Here is a 16,404-nt window from a genome sequence, read left to right as displayed (position 1 = left end):
GGCCAAATCCAGCTTGCCTCCTATTTTTTGTAATTGAAGTTATTGGAATATAGCAATGCCTATTCACTTATGTTTTTGGCTGCATTCTTGCTACAGTGGCAACAGAGACTATCTACCTGGCCCTTTACAAAACAATTTGCTGACCCCTGTTTTAGACAACATGTTTATTTTATTTATTTTTTTATCCTCACCCGAGGACATTTTTTTTTTTTTTCGTTTTTTGTTCAGATAGAGTGGGAGAGAGAGAGAGGAAGAGAGAGAGAGGAAGAGAGAGAGAAAGAAACATTGACATGAAAGGGACACATTGAGTGGCTGCCACCCGCACGACCCAACAAGGGCCAGGGACAAACTGCAACTGAGGTACGTGCCCTTAGCGGGAACCGGACCCGGGTCTCTCTGGACCACAGGCAGAGGAGGCTCTAACCGCTGAGCCAAACAGGCCAGGGTGACAACATGTTTATTAATGTAGTCTTAGAGAGTTTGGAAGGCTACATCATACTCTTAATTCATGTTGAGCTCACAGTCCAGTAAAACTAAGTGTTTCACATGTGATACTATTAAATAATCAGGAGGGAATTTGAGGATTTCTTGCTTCTGTTTTTGATAGTTAATAGACTTTCTGGCCCTGGCCGGTTTGGCTCAGCAGTTGGAGCATCGGCCTGTGGACCAGAGAGTCCCAGGTTCGGTTCCCGCTAGGCGCACATACCAATAAATAAATTAAACAAATGGATAAATAAATACATAAATACATAAATAAATAAATAATAGACTTTCTGGAGGAAGTCAGGTTTCATTTTGTCTTTGAAAGGGGGTGCATATGATAATCTGCTCTGAAAACCATAGTCCAGGTGTAGTTTAGGGCAAAGTTTTCAAAAGTGTGTTCCTGAAAAACTGGTTTCTTGATATGATCCTTAATAAAAGGATGTTATGTTAAGTAACTTTGGAAAAGACTCTGTATATAGAATAGTAAAGGCGTCAAGCAATCCTCCATAAAATCAACTGTTCATTGGTATTTTCCATAGATATTGTGTGTGTGTGTGTGTGCACATGTACACTTCTGTGTGCGTGTACAGAGTACCTATTACCTAACATTTTTTGATATTCTAAGGGACATAATAGGAAATGCTGGGTTAGGGGAATGCCTTAAAAGTCTAAGGAGTGGCTGCTACTGGTAGAAGGGTAGGAAAGCCTCTGTCAAAGAAAGCTTTAGAAGTTAATATTGCTCATGCTTTGATAATGTCTGAGATGGTGAAGAAATTACTATTCTATGTTCTTATATTTTTTATATCACTTGAGTCTTCAGAAGTAGATACCCTAAAAAGTGGTGCCAGTTCCTTTAAATTATGAACTCTAGATAATTTTAAGGCTTGTTCTCATAGTTTTGACTAGCTGATGGAGAGATTAATTTAGAAAAATGAGAATATGGAAGCGTGAGGACCGTTAACAATTAATGATACAAAAAGAATTAAGTTAAACATTTTCTAAAGTTAGGATAATAAATAGGGTAAATTTGACTAGAGTTAAAAAGTTCGATTTAACTTTTCCAGGAATATGTTAGTGAAGTGAGGAACATCTATGTTAAAATTTGTTCTTTTTGCACATAGTAGAGATGGTAATATTCTTTGTGGGTTATTTTTTCTATTTTCTTTTTCTTTCAAAATTTAAGTTTGATCTTTATTATTATTTTTTTATTTTAATTATGATCTTTAGTTGTTACAGTATTGTTTGGAATATTTAAAATGGAACATACGTCTTAGTAAATTTTTCTTTTAATGATTGAAAAGGCCATGTAACATTTAGTAGAAAAGTTGATATAATTGCAAAACAAGAGGATACCATTCAACCAAAATGTGGTAGAATACTGAAACTATCTGAATACTTATCCTCAATTAGATTTTTCGTTGTAAATTTTGATCTTATCTTACTGTTGTCTAAATGTTTGTTTTTATGAGTTTAAATTGTCTTCTCTCCACAGAATCAAGTGACGGATACTAATAGAAAACTACAACATGAGGGAAAGGAAGTAAGGCCCGTTTACCTTTTGAAAAAAGCTTTTCTGTTTTCTGTCATTCTCTTTTGACGATTGTGTTCTTGATTTAGTGGCTTGTAAGACCATCAGCAGTATATTGAAGGAATTTGAATATTATTGTTGCTTCTGCTAATGTTTATCTGAATTAAATAAATATAGCCACTAGAAAGCTTAATGAGAGAGGATGTAGCCTTCCTTAGCTGTGTTTTTAAATCACGGGGGTAGTCATCATGACAGTGCTGTCCCCTCTGCCTGGAATGCTGTTTTCCCAATATTTACCTCCTTCAGACCTTTCTGTTTTTTAATGAGGCATTTTCTAATCACCTTATTTGAAATTGTAGTTTCACTCTCAACTCCCTATATTCTTTACACCTTTCTTGCTTTATTTTTCTCTATTGCATTTATAATGCTCTGATATTATATATTTTTACTTATATATTTGTTTTTTTGTCTCCTTCCATTAGAAATTAAGCTCCATGAGATCAGGAATTTTTGTCTGTTTTATATATTACTATATCTCCTCTCACTGTTGTGACTGGAGCACTGTGGGTGCTCCATCACACTTGTTAAAAATAATTTGATCCCATTAATTGATATACTCATCATTTAAGTCATCACATGTTATAAGATTATTTTATATCCATTTTCTCACTTGATCCTCATGGCAGACTTATGACAAAGCCAGGACAGGTATTATCACTATTTTATTGATAAGGAAACTAAAACATGATTTGATAAAGTAAATGGGAAGGCTGGGACTAAAACTCGGAGTTTCCTGACTTGTACTAGCCCATTTCTGTTCTCCATATTATGTTCCTTTTTTATTTATTGTTTAATTTTAATAATCTTTAAGATTAGCTCTTTAAGATTATCAGTGACTTGATCAGGACCATTCTCTTTTGTTCTTTTTTTGCATGGTGTATCTAAGCAGATAACATTTTTAGATATGGGTATGAGAATACTACAAGAGGCTATGTAGATAGATTAGTCCTTTTTGAAAGCTTGTCACACATTTTAAATTATGCAAAGGGTATAGTTTCTTTTGGTTTTATTGTGGTATGACTCAGACCGAAGCCTTTAAAACAGCTATGGGAAAAGAAGTGAGTTACTCTTCACTTAACTGGGATTTTTAGAAAAGCACAACTTCTAAGTATGTGGTTTATGTGTTGAAATAGAGATTTGGTTGAGTTTATTTTTAAGATTCAGTTGAAGCTGTATAGGAGGAATGCTTTCTTCTAGCACTCCAGTGCTGATGGAGAAAATACAAGATCTCAGAAGAATGATAAAAACAAACCATGAAGAATATGAATAGGGTTTGGAGAAAAATCTGAAAATTTTTTGTTTTCTTCTGGATAGCCTCTGAATTTTGGTATTTTATTTTACCTAGCCTTTCCTTGTATATAGTATATATCCTGAGGAGAGAGTAGGAAACCAAGCAGAGATGTTTTACTGGTTGGTTGAGAAAGGCAGTTCCTTTGTCCACTTGGCAGTCTTACTATGAAACTGCCTGGGATTTTCTGATGAATTGACCACAGGGTGGAAAAATGTGACTGAAAGCTTTTTATTTACAGCTATTGGCATAATTCAGTTTTTTCCCCTCTTGCCAAGCTGGTAATAGCAATGGAAGAGCTGAAGCAGTGTCGACTACAACAGAGAAATATTTCTGCCACTGTTGATAAATTAATGCTGTGTCTTCCAGGTGAGCAACTGGGAATTGAGTAGAATTCTTGATGCAATTCCTTTAGCTTTAATTAGTGTTACACTTTCTCTAAATAATGCTTGTGTGCTTTTTTCTCTTTCAAGTCCTGGAAATGTATAGCAAACTGAGGGACCAGATGAAAACTAAAAGGTAAGATTTTTTTATTGAGTATTTTTTGTTCTCTAACATTTCTGTTATTTAAAATACTTTTAGGGTATATATTTAGCATAACCTTTCAAAAATAATTAAGTTTATATAACATATGTTCTAAACTTTTGTATATCTATTGATTTATCCTGAGACTTAGTTACATATACTAGTGGTATGCTGATTTATTTTGTCATGTATTATGTTTAATAAAAAACTCTATTCATAGTTTGAGTTTTAGAAGACCTAGTCTTTCAAGGGAAAAGCATATAACTGTTTTAGTGATAGTTGGTTTGAGAAACATGCTTTGGTTTAGCATTGTAGGAGAATAATTGTTGGTGCAGGGTTCTCCATTGGAACAGAACCAATTGTGTGTGTGTGCCGCGCATGGAGGGGTTGGGGAGGGAGGGAGAGAAAGGCACTTTAAGGAATTGGTTCACATGATTATGGAGGCTGGAAAGTCTACAATCTGCAGGCTGGTAGGCTAGAGTATCAGGGAAGAGTAAATATTGATTGTAGCCTGAGTCTGAAGGCAGTCTGCTTGCAGAATTCCCTCTTCCTCAGGGGAGTACAGTCTTTTTTCTATTAAGGACTTCGACTGAATGAAACCCACTTACATTATGGGGAGTAATCTTCTTTACTCAAAGTCTGTTGATTTAAGTATTAATAATCTCATCTAAAAAATACCTTCATAGAAATATCTAGATCACAAGGGGCAAGGTCAAGGTTAAATTCAGAGGATTTCTTTCCTGTGTGTTGTTTTCTTCTGTTTATTCCAGAGGAAACTCTATAGTAACTTTTTGGCTCTTCTCCCCAAACTAGAGTAAGCATCCCCACCCTCTCTGCCCTGGGGTACCATGCAGTATGATGGGGGTATGTGATGCCGCAGGTTAAATAGGATACATCTTCTTGCAATATTAATTATACTTAGCTTTTGAGGGAAAAAGGTATGGCATTAAAATGTATTTAATATTAAGATAAGAATAGAAATATTGTGAATAACAAATCTAAATTCTCAAGAATTTTAAAGCTAAAGCATCAAAAATATTTTAATTTCTTAGGGTTGTTTCCCAGACTCCCTTCTTCTCTTCAGGAGAACATGTTCATATAAAAGAACATAGGTAGAACAATATGAGATGTGAAAGTAGTATGATTTTCCCAACAATCTTTTTGTAAAGTTCTAAAATTATAGAGAATAATAAAACAAAACAAAACACACTTGTGTGCCTTCTCTGAATTAACAAAAGTTTTCTTGTTTTGATTCATATATGTGTAAATATATATAGCACACACACACATACACAAATATGGATGGAAAGAGGTAAAGATACACATTTTTAAAATTACAGGTAAAACTTATGTCCTCTTCCTTTGTCCCATTCCTCTCCTTACTCCCTTTAGGAAACCAGTATCATTTGATGTGTCCTTTTGGTCAATGTTTTTAATATCTATAAATCATGTATTATTTTGTATTTTGAAAAATGTTTACATGAATTGTTCTCAGTTGTCATTTTTTGAGATTCATTTATTCATTCATTCAACAAATGTGAATTGAGTACCTAATGTATGCTAGGCATTGCTTTAAAAAGGTGCTGGGGTTACAGCTCTGACCAAAACAAACAAAAATATTGGCTCTTAATTTTTTTTTTTAAATCCTCACTCGAGGATATTTTTCCATTTATCTTCAGATAGAGTGGGAGAAGGGGGAGGGGGGAGAGAGAGGGAGAAAGAGAGAGAGAGAGAGAGAGATCAGTGTGAGAGAGACACATTGATTGGTTGCCTCCTGCATGACCCTGACCAGGGCCAGGGATCAAAATGCAAGTGAGGTACGCGCCCTTGACCGAAATTGAACCCATGACTCTTTGGTCTGAGGGCTGATGCTCTAACTGCTGAGCCAAACTGGCCAGGGCAGTTGTTGAAAGTTTTTATTAGGAATAAGAATTGTTTTTGTCCAGTGCCTTTTCTTTGTCAATTGAGATGATCATATATATATTCTAGTTTATTTATATGATAAATTATATTAATTAATTATTGAATGTTAAACCAAACTTGCATTTGTGGAATAAATTTCACTTGGTCATGGTATATGATGTGGTATTTGATATGCTAAAAGCTTTGTTGAGGATTTTTGCATCTGTGTTCATGAGGAATATTTATGTGTATTTTTCTTTTTTTTTGGTAATGCCTTTGTCTGATTTTGGTAACAGATATAATGCTGGCCTTATAGAATAATTGGGAAGTGTTCCCTTTTTGATTTTCTGGAGGAATTTGTATAGTGTTGGCATTGTCTTATATATTTGTTAGAATCCACCAGTGAATGAACTTGGACAAGGACATTTATTTGTTTTCAGTGAGGTTTTCAACTACAAATTTAATTTAAAAAATCAGTACCGGGCTGTTTGCATTTTTGTTTCTTCAGTAAATTATGCTTATTTGTGTCTTTCAAGTAGTTTGTTCATGTCACCCAAGCTATTGAAATCATTAGTAAAAATTGTTCATGATATTCTCTTATTTTAAGATGTTTAGAATCTATAGTGATACTTTCTCTTATGTTGATAATATATATCTTCCCTGTCTCTTTAAAAATTATTTTTCAATTGTAGTTGACATACAACATTAGTTTCAGTTGTCTAATAAAGTCATTAGACATTTATATACATTATGAAGTGATCACCCTGATAAATCTAGTACCTATCTGTTTTTTGTCTCTCTCTGTTTCTGTCTGTGCCTTTGTCTCTCTGATTATTCTAGCTAGAGGTTTATCACTTTTATTAATTTTTTTTTCAAAAAGCACCTTTAGATTTTTTTCCCCATTGTTTTTTTATTGTCTATTTTATTGATATCTGCTATTATCTTTAGTATTTCCTTTCTCCTGCCTACTTGGGGTTCAATTTGCTCTTTTTCTAGCTTTATAAAGTGGAGGCCTAGAGCATTGATTTTGGTTCTTTCTTTTCTAATGTTGTCATTTAAAACTGTACCTTTCTAAGTAGTGCTTTAACGGAATCTTACGTGTTTTATGATTTTTAAAAATTACTTCCTAATTTCTCTTGTGATTTTAAAAATTCAGTTCACTAATTATTTAGAAGTGAAATGGTTAATTTCCAAATATTGGGGGATTTTTCCAACATTTATTTATACTTTTAGTTCATTGTATTTACAGGTGTAAAATGTATGAATTTAACCTTTTATGTTTGTTGAGACTTGTTTTACACCCATCATGTGGTCTGTTTTGGTGAAAATTCCATGTATACTTCAAAATGTATATTCTATTATTGAGTAGCGTATTTTTTAGCTGTTATTTAGGTACACTTGGTTTATAGTGTTGTTCGGGTTTTCTACATCTTAATAATTTTGTATTTGTCAGTTGTTGACAGAGGAGTATTGAAATTGCCTATTATGATTGTGGATTTGCATATGTCTTTCTGTTCTTTGAGTTCTTGCTATGTGTATTTTGAAGCACTTTTATTGGGTGCATACGCATTTAGCATTGTCATATCTTCCTTTTGAAATAACCCAATTATTATTATGGAAGGTTCCTTTTTATCCTTGGTAATATTTCTTTTTCTGAAATATATGTTGTTTGGTATTAATGTAGCCGTTGCTGCTTTCTTCTTATTTAACCTTTACATTGTCTCTTTAAAATTTTTTTGGTCAAAAACATTTTAAACAGCATTATTGAAATATAATTTACATACTATTCAATTCATCCATTTAAAATGTACAGTTCAGTGGCTTTTAGTATATTCACAGAGTTATGCAACCATCACCACCATCAGTTTTAGAATGTTTTTATTCTTTCCAAAAGAAACTTGGAGCTTCTTAGCCGTCACTACCCAATCCGTTTCTGGTCTCTGTCCTCTCTTGCCAGCTACTGGGAACCACTAATTTATTTTCTGTCTCTATAGATTTGCTTATTCTGGAATTTCATATAAATGAGTAATACAATATGTGGTTCTTTGTGTTTGGCTTCTCTCATTTAACATGTTTTCAAGGTTCATTCATGTTGTACTGTATACCAACTCTTTATTTCCTTTTATTGCTGAATAATTTTTCATTATAGTGTATATCACATTTTTTTTTTTTTTTTTTTTTGTACATGCCCCTAGCGGGAACCGAACCTGGGACTCTCTGGTCCACAGGCCTACACTCCAACCGCTGAGCCAAACTGGCCAGGGCTATTCTGTATATCACATTTTATTGATTCATCATTTGATAAACATTTGTGTTGTTTTCACTTCTTGGCTTTAATGAATAATGCTGCCATAAATTTTTGGGTGGAGATATGTTTTCATTTGTCTTGGTTATATACCTAGGAATAGAATTGCTGGATCATGTTTTAACCATTTGAGAAGTACCAGCTTGTTTTCCAAAGCAGCTGTGCTTTTACCTTCTCACCTAATACCAGCAGCATATGAGGATTTCCATTTCTGCACATCCTAGTCAATACTTACTATTGTGTCTCTTGATTATGGCCATCTTTGGGGGGGGGGTGAAATAGTATCTCATTGTTCATGTTCATTTTTTTAAATTTATTTTTATTTATTTTTTATCCTCACCCGAGGACATTTTTCCATTTTTGCTCAGACAGAGTGGGAGGGAAAGAGAGGAAGAGAGAGGCAGAGAGAGAAACATCGATGTGAAAGGAACACATCAAGTGGCTGCCTCCCACACAACCCCAACCGGGGCCAGGGACAAACTGCAACCGAGGTACGTGCCCTTAGCGGGAACCGAACCCGGGTCTCTCTGGACCGCGAGTTGATGCTTTAACGGCTGAGCCAAACCGGCCAGGGCTGTTCATGTTCATTTTTGAAAAATATATTTTTGATGGGTATAGAATTCTAGGTTTATAGATTAATTAGTTCTTAAAATATTATTTCTTTGTCTTTTGGTTTATGTAGTTTCTGAGGAGAGATATGTGAACAGTCTTAACCTTTGTCTGCCTGTACTTAATGTGCCATTTGTCCAACTGATTTAAAATTTTTGTCTTGCCCAGCCAATGTGGCTCAGTGGATTGAGCATTGTCTCATGGACTGAACGGTCCTGGTTTGATTCCCTGTCAGGGCACATACCCGGGTTGTGGGCTCGATCCTTGGTGGGGGTGTGCAGGGGGGAAAAACAGAATAAACAGAATAGATCCTCTATTCTAACATAGATGTAATTTAAGTATTTTTTCTCTCTGTGCTTTTTATGGTATAGATTTTATTGCTGTGTGCAAGTACACTGATCTCTCTCTTTTGCATAATCTAATCTTTTAATTGCATCCAGTGAAATTTTCATTTTAGAAAATATTTTCTTCACATTTAGGAGTTCCATTTCCTTTTTTTATGCTTAATTTTTCCTATTTTTGTGTCTTTAAATACATGTATATAGCTCTACTTTTTCTTTTGATGTACTTCTTTGCTAGTTCTGTCGCTTTGGGCATTTTGGATTTCTTTCTGCAGACTGCTTTTGTTTTTCCTAGTTACAGGCCCGTTTTTGTTGATATTATAATGTATAGAAATTTTTAATTGAATAATGGACATTATATTATGTTCATGAGTATCTGGATTTTTGGTCTTTGTTTTGGCAAATAGTTTAGTTGTTTACAGGTTTGTTTAAACCCCATTTAAAAGCTTTGCTAGGCCAACTTTCATTCCAGGGGTATTTCAGAGTAGTATTCATCTTCACTGAATAACTTAGGAATTCCCAAGGATCTTTACTTCGGCTGTTTGAATATTTCTCTGCCTTGCTTGAGCTGCTAGAAGTGTTTATCTTACATCTCCCTGGTATCTGTCTCTCTCTTCTTCCCTTTTCTCCCTCTCTTCCCCTCTTTTTCTTCCTTCCTTTTGTCTGTCCATGTGGAACTTATTTTTTCCTGTACCTGGCCTAGTACTCAGCAAAGACTTAAGGGAACCGCTGTGTGGATTTCTGCATTTCTTTTCTCTGCTTTCTTTCTCTCTCCCTTTCTTCCTCCCCTCCCTCCCTCCCTCCCTTCCTCTCTTCCTCTCTCTCTCTCTCTCTCTCTTTCTTTCTTTCTCTGATTGCCTGCCTTCCTTCCTTCCTTCCTTCCTTCCTTCCTTCCTTCCTTCCTTCCTTCCTTCCTTCCTTCCTTCCTTCCTTCCTTCCTTCCTTCCTTCCTTCCTTCTTTTATAATTTCTGCTGCCTAACCTCAAGGTGCATCAGTTTTCCTGAAATCTCCTCTCTGATGCTAATGCTCTAAGCTGCTGGGTTCTGCTTGGGTTTTCTCTGACTCTGACCATGATCTAGAAATCACTTTCATGTAGATAACTCAGATAATTATTAAACTCACCTTGTTTGTTTCCTTGTTTTCAGAGATTACTATTGTGTTACCTGATGTCTACTATCTGAAAACAATTGTTTTATATATTTTAGCCAGTATTCTACTTTTTATTTTTTATTTTTTTTTATCCTCATTTGAGGACATTTTTCCATTTTTTGTTCAGATAGAGTGGAAGGGAGGAAGAGGAAGAGAGAGAGAGAGAGAAACATTGACGTGAAAGGGACACATCGAGTGGCTGCCACCCGCACGACCAACCAGGGCTGGGGACAAACTGCAACCGAGGTATGTGCCCTTAGCAGGAACCGAACCCAGGTCTTTCTGGACTGCAGGTTGACGCTCTAACCGCTGAGCCAAACTAGCCAGGGCGTATTCTACTTTTTAAAAGTGAGAGTTCATGTCTGTTTCTTTTTTTTTTATTATCCTCACCCGAGGATATTTTTCCATTTTTTGTACAGATAGAGTGGGAGGGAGAGAGAGGAAGGGAGAGAGAGAGGGAAACATCGACGTGAAGGGAGGGACAAACTGCAACCGAAGTACGCGCCCTTAGCGGGAACCAAACCCGGGTCTCTCCGGACCACAGGCCGACGCTCTAACTGCTGAGCCAGACTGGCCAGGGCTCATGTCTGTTTCTTATTACTTCTTTATGAATGGAAGTGTAGGTTTTTTTTCTTTTTAAATATGTTCTTATTGATTTTTTAGAGAAAGAGATAGAAGCATCGATGTGAGAGAGAAACATCAATTGGCTGTCCCTACTGGGGATCAAGTCTGCAACCTGGGCATGTGTCCTGATAGGGCATCGAACCTGGACTTCTCAGTCCATGGGACAACGCTCAGTCCACTGAGCCACACCAGCTGGGCAGTTTAGTGTTTTTTTTTTTTTTAAAGCTGTAATCACTGATTATACTACTAGGTTTTATGTTCCCTAAGAAAAGATACTTACGATCTTTCTACCTTTAGCTCACAGAAGGGATTAAATATTTGTTAACGATGCTCTTGGAATAGGAAAGGCACTAATATTTTCTGTGGCGAAAGTTTTTATTTTATGTTTTTATCATATTCTGAGTTTTAAAAAATTTCTCCTGGGTAGTTTTGATTTGCTTTAAAAGATCACTTATTAGAATTTTTAAAACCATTTTTGTGAAAGTGTTCCATACCATGGCAAGAAAGTACCAACATTTAATTGGCCTAAAACCAGTGTTTCTCATGATAGCATTTGACCATGTCTAAATTATTCTGACCTTAGTTATCCAGTTTATAGGGTTTTTTAGACCTCTTTTCCTGCTACTTTTCTTTTTATTCTCTACTTTTAGTTTATTTATTTTCTTTCTGCTCTTATCACTATTAGGTAGCCTTCATGAGGGAGAGAGGGGGAACAGTTAGTATACATGCAAATAAAACTTAGAATTTGGTTTTTGATTCAGTTTTAATAATGTTAAAGGTTATCAAAAGTAATGTCAAAATCTTGTTCTAGATTTCCATGGTTGTTGGAAATAGAATTTTTTTTTTCTTTTAGTGTCTGCTATCTATACAGGTGTTTAATTGGCTATCATTCTTTAACCTGTCACTGATATTTGAAATATACCAGAAATTTGAATAATCTTTTTTATCTGTTATAGTGGGAAAATGAATATGGTAGTGAAAAGACAATAGGAAAATAAGGTGACATTCTTTGTTGCCCAGAATCACCGGGTTTTATACTAATTAGCCTTGAAAAATGTGGAGTTGACAGACCAGATGTTTTCGGCATGAAGCCATGTGTCTCATCAGTGAATGTGCCTTGTGTCTGCAGGCAACATTGTTAGATTTTTCTCATTCTATAAACAATGTTCTAAAATATAACTAAACCCCAAAGTGTGTTTATCTTTTTGGCTTAATTTCTGGCTTTCTACCCCTTCTAAACTTTCTCTCTAGAGGAGTTGCATTTTATTACACATAGCTTTTCATACCTAATTGTACTATAAACACCATTCTGTTTACACTAAACCATGCGAATTGCACTGTTTTTGAGTCTGTAAAATTTTATTAAAAGCAACCATTTCAGATTAAACTATAGTATTTGTATTTTTATTTCTAAATTTAGAAGAAATAAACCTTTCCTCCATGTATTTGGACTATTTGATTTTTCAGAACACATGAGGGAAAAAACAACAAAAAGTTAAAACAAAACCAATCTCTAGTCTTTAATTTGTGGTGTTAAGTGCATTTGAGCAAGGAGAGGCTAAGTATCTACTGTGAAATTCACTCTTAAAATCTAAAATAGGGCTGGGTATAAACCTTTTATTTCTAGATTTGAAACTGAGTTTTTCCTATATAAATTTATCATTGGAAATTAGGAAATTAAAAACATGAAGAAAATTATCAACCATAATGTTGCTATCCAAAGGGGGAAAAATCATGGTTAACATTTTTGTGTATATTTGTCTATGTACTTATGTGTGGGTGTATTTAGTGATTATATAGCTCATGCATGAGTGTATTCATAATCAATACATGTATACATATTTATAATTTTGAAAAATGTTATGATTATACTTGTAAGTTTTGTTTTTGAAATATTTTTCATATTTACAGTATTGTAAAAATTTTGCTATTTTATTAGTCTTTTACTATATGGATATATGATAATATGTTTAATTACTTGTAATTAGACAAGTATATTGGGTTTTTATCTGTTAATAAATATAACTAATTCAAGAAGCTTATGCATGTTTTGCACATCTAATCTTTTTTTTTTTTTTTTTTGAAATGCAGCTGTTTAGAATACTTGTTTAGGTAAAATTCTTCATTGAAAATTTGTATCATTAATGCATATTGGCTTACTAGCAGGCTGTGAATGATCATTTATTGAAACTCCTGAAAATAGTACCTGTGATCTTTTAAGAAATATTTAGCAGTTTGAGTGACAAAATTATGTTTTTGTTTTGGATTTCTTCACATATCAGTTCAACTTCTTTTTTCATATGTTGACCTTTTCTTTTCATTCTTTTGAGGTTTTGTTCACTGCTTTTAAAGAAAACCTCAAGTGTATATGTTACAAATAATCTTTACCAGGTCCTTGTTTCCTCTTTATTATTATTAATTATGTTCATGTTGTTTTTACCTCGTCACCTTTATTATTCTCTTATGCTTATGGAAACTCTTCTCCCTGTCAGATAAATATTGTCCCTTTATCATGAAATATTTCTCTACATTAACAGCAATATTTATTGTCTTAAACTATTTTATCTTATAAAACATAGCTATTTAAGCGTTTTTATAATTACTTTTTGCATGGTATATCTTACTCAATTTTCTACTTTATAGCTTATTTGTATCTTTGAATTTAAAGTATGTTTTTTGTAGACAACATATATATGTATCATGCTTTTTATGTATTTATTTTTTTAGAGAGAGTGGAAGGGAGGGAGGGATTGAGAGAGAGAGAGAGAGAGAGAGAGAGAAAAGCATCGATGTAAGATAGAGACATAGATTGGTTGCCTCCTGCAGACCACATTTGGGGCCAGGGATTGAACCTGCAACCCAGGTACATGCCCTTAACCGGAAATTGAACCCAAGACTCTTCAATTCCCAGGCTGATGCTCTAACCACTTTGGCACACCAGCCAGGGCGTATTATGCTTTTTAAATTCTTTCTGACAATGCCTGCCTTTTGATTGGAGTGTATGTAATCATTGATATGGTTGGATTTTGCTCTTTGGTTTTCTGTGCTTTTCATGTCTTTTGTTCTTATTTCTGCTTTCTCTCTTTTTTTGTGTGTGTTAACTTGTTTTTAGTGTGCTGTTTAAAATACCTAGTACATTTTTTATTTTTTAATCCTCACCCCAGAATATTTTTCCATTGATTTTTAGAGAGAGTGGAATTGGTGGTGGTGGGGGGGCTGATTGTATCCCACACGACTCCCACTGGGGCAGGAGATATAACCTGCAACCTAGATACGTGCCCTTGACCAGAATCAAACTCACAACCCTTTGGTCCCTGGGCCGATGATCTAACCACTGAGCGAAACCAGCCAGGGCTTTCATGATTATTATTTTTTAGTTATTTTCTTAGAGGCTGCTCTGTGGAGTATAATCTGCATCTTAATTTATTATAGTCTACTTTATGTCATTGGTGATACATATTGCTGTAGTATAGTAGTAATTTTGCTTCAACTTAGCTCCATTTTCTTCCTCTTTTGTACTATCTTGTCATATATCTTATAGATTCAACAATACAGTGTTATAATCATTGCTCTAAATATTATCTTTTAATGAAATGAAAAGAGAATAGTATTTTTTATTATACTTTTTTGTCTTTTAATTTATATATTTATTAATTGTTAATAATTTGATATTTTTTTCATTGCTGTTTTTATTAAAACTTGATACTGGATTTGTCTTAATGTACATGAAAACTAATTCAGGCTAGAAATTTGCCTGAGGAATGTATCTGTGACCCTAAAGAAGACTGAGTTGAGCTAAAGGTGATGTAATTCCTTTTATAGGCATTATCCTGCACTGAAAACTCTGGAACATCTAGAGCATACCTATCTGCCTCAAGTAAGCCACTATCGATTCTGCAAGGTGATGGTGGATAACATCCCCAAGCTTCGAGAAGAAATTAAGGACGTCTCCATGTCTGATCTCAAAGACTTTCTGGAGAGTATCCGCAAACATTCAGACAAAATTGGAGAGACTGCCATGAAGCAAGTAGGTCTTGGGCTTATGATAGGTTGGCTAATGACTATGCAAGTATTTTGTTAAATTCTTTTGCTAAGTGTGTTAATTGTTTCTTGTCATTTTAGGGAAGTCCTTCATCTTTATTGGACCACATGAATAAAAGATGTGTTTTATTTTCTTAATAGAGAAATGAATTATTCACTAGTGTATATATATTTTTGCTGTGTGCATGTTCGGTAAATACTGATTGATTATAATGGTTTATATTGGTGCTTTGATGAAGTTTTCTTTTCTTTTCTTTTTAATACTTCCCTTGGCTTTGGATAGGATTTGAAGGCCAAGGTTTTAAAAAGTTCTCTTTCTAGTTAATGAGAAAAATTGTGCTACAGGTAACTTTGGATGAAAATTTATTATGTAAGCAAGCTGTCATGTTATACATTTGAATATTTCTCTAATTGTTATTTCTGATATCATTGGGTATCAGTGAAAAAGTCCTATTGGGAAATACTGTGAATTATGATCACAGAAAAGGATTATTTAAAGCTTATAAATTAACGAAAGTGTTAGAAATATTTAGATATTTTTCCTTTAATTTCTTCATCTTTAAGTTACCAAAGCGATAAGGAATGTCTGGATTTCTTTTGTCATGAATAAAAGAGCGAGAATGATTTACAGTGCTACTTGCTCTTTTGAAATTTCAGTCACATTGGTTTTATTAAAAGTTCTCTGTGTACCTTATGATGTAGCTTGCAATGATAAATAGAGGATTCATTTGTTTATGGAAGGTGGTTTTTTTTTTTTTTAATTCTGTATACAACTGTGTTCTTGAATAAGTCATTTGTAGTTCTTATTCTGTGAGGAAGAGTATGTCGTATTTGGGTCATATATTCAGTCTTACCTGGCTTTAATAATCTTCTTTCAAATGTCTGATTCTACAGAAGAGATTTGCCTGTGGAGAATCCCTTTCCTAAGGGATTGCAGATATTCTTTTCTCCTTTCTTCTTTTTAGTTTTGTCAGTGTTATTATACTTTTCAGAGTGGAAAGTTTAAAATTAGTTGATAAACATGGTAGAAAGAATGATATCATGTTATTTCTTTAGTGATAAAGAAACAAAATTAATCGTTGAAAATATACCTTTGCACTGATGGGTGTGTGTGTGTGTGTGTTTTAATCCTCACCTGGGGATGTTTCTGTTGATTTAGAGAGGGAGGGAGGGAGGGAGGGAGGGGGAGAGAGAGAGAGAGAGTGTGTGTGTGTGTGTGTGAGAGAGAGAGAGAGACAGAGACAGAGGGAGACAGAGGGAGATAGAGGGAGAGAGGTGAGAGAGATACATTAATGGGTTGCCCCCTATATGCACCCTGACCAGGGATCAAACTCACAACCTGAGTATGTGCCCTGATTGGGAATCAAACCTGCCACCCTTCGGTGCATGGGGACATGCTCCAACCAACTGAGCCACACCGGCCAGGTCATGGATGATGTTTTGAGTATAGGAATGAAGGTATCTCATAAGGTAAGTCTTTATTGCAGGAGAGTGTAGTACAAAGCCACTGTGGAAGCTTCCTTTTTTAATATTTCTTTTCCTAGGCAT

General features: G+C 34.6%; 1 protein-coding gene across 2 annotated transcripts in view; it reads left to right on the top strand.

Moving 5' to 3' along the window:
• EXOC6B (exocyst complex component 6B) overlaps window positions 1–16,404 on the top strand; it is a 548,300-nt gene that overhangs the window by 76,524 nt on the left and 455,372 nt on the right. For both annotated transcript variants that reach the window (XM_036262943.1, XM_036262944.1), the window contains exons 3-6: window positions 1,976–2,023; window positions 3,638–3,728; window positions 3,833–3,878; window positions 14,638–14,842. In XM_036262943.1, coding sequence (XP_036118836.1) covers window positions 1,976–2,023; window positions 3,638–3,728; window positions 3,833–3,878; window positions 14,638–14,842 — 390 coding nt within the window. The remainder of the gene's footprint in view (window positions 1–1,975; window positions 2,024–3,637; window positions 3,729–3,832; window positions 3,879–14,637; window positions 14,843–16,404) is intronic.

Source organism: Molossus molossus, unplaced genomic scaffold, assembly GCF_014108415.1.
Source record: "Molossus molossus isolate mMolMol1 unplaced genomic scaffold, mMolMol1.p scaffold_m16_p_15, whole genome shotgun sequence".
Taxonomy (NCBI): Eukaryota; Metazoa; Chordata; class Mammalia; order Chiroptera; family Molossidae; genus Molossus; species Molossus molossus.
This window is presented reverse-complemented; position numbering and strand designations above follow the sequence as displayed.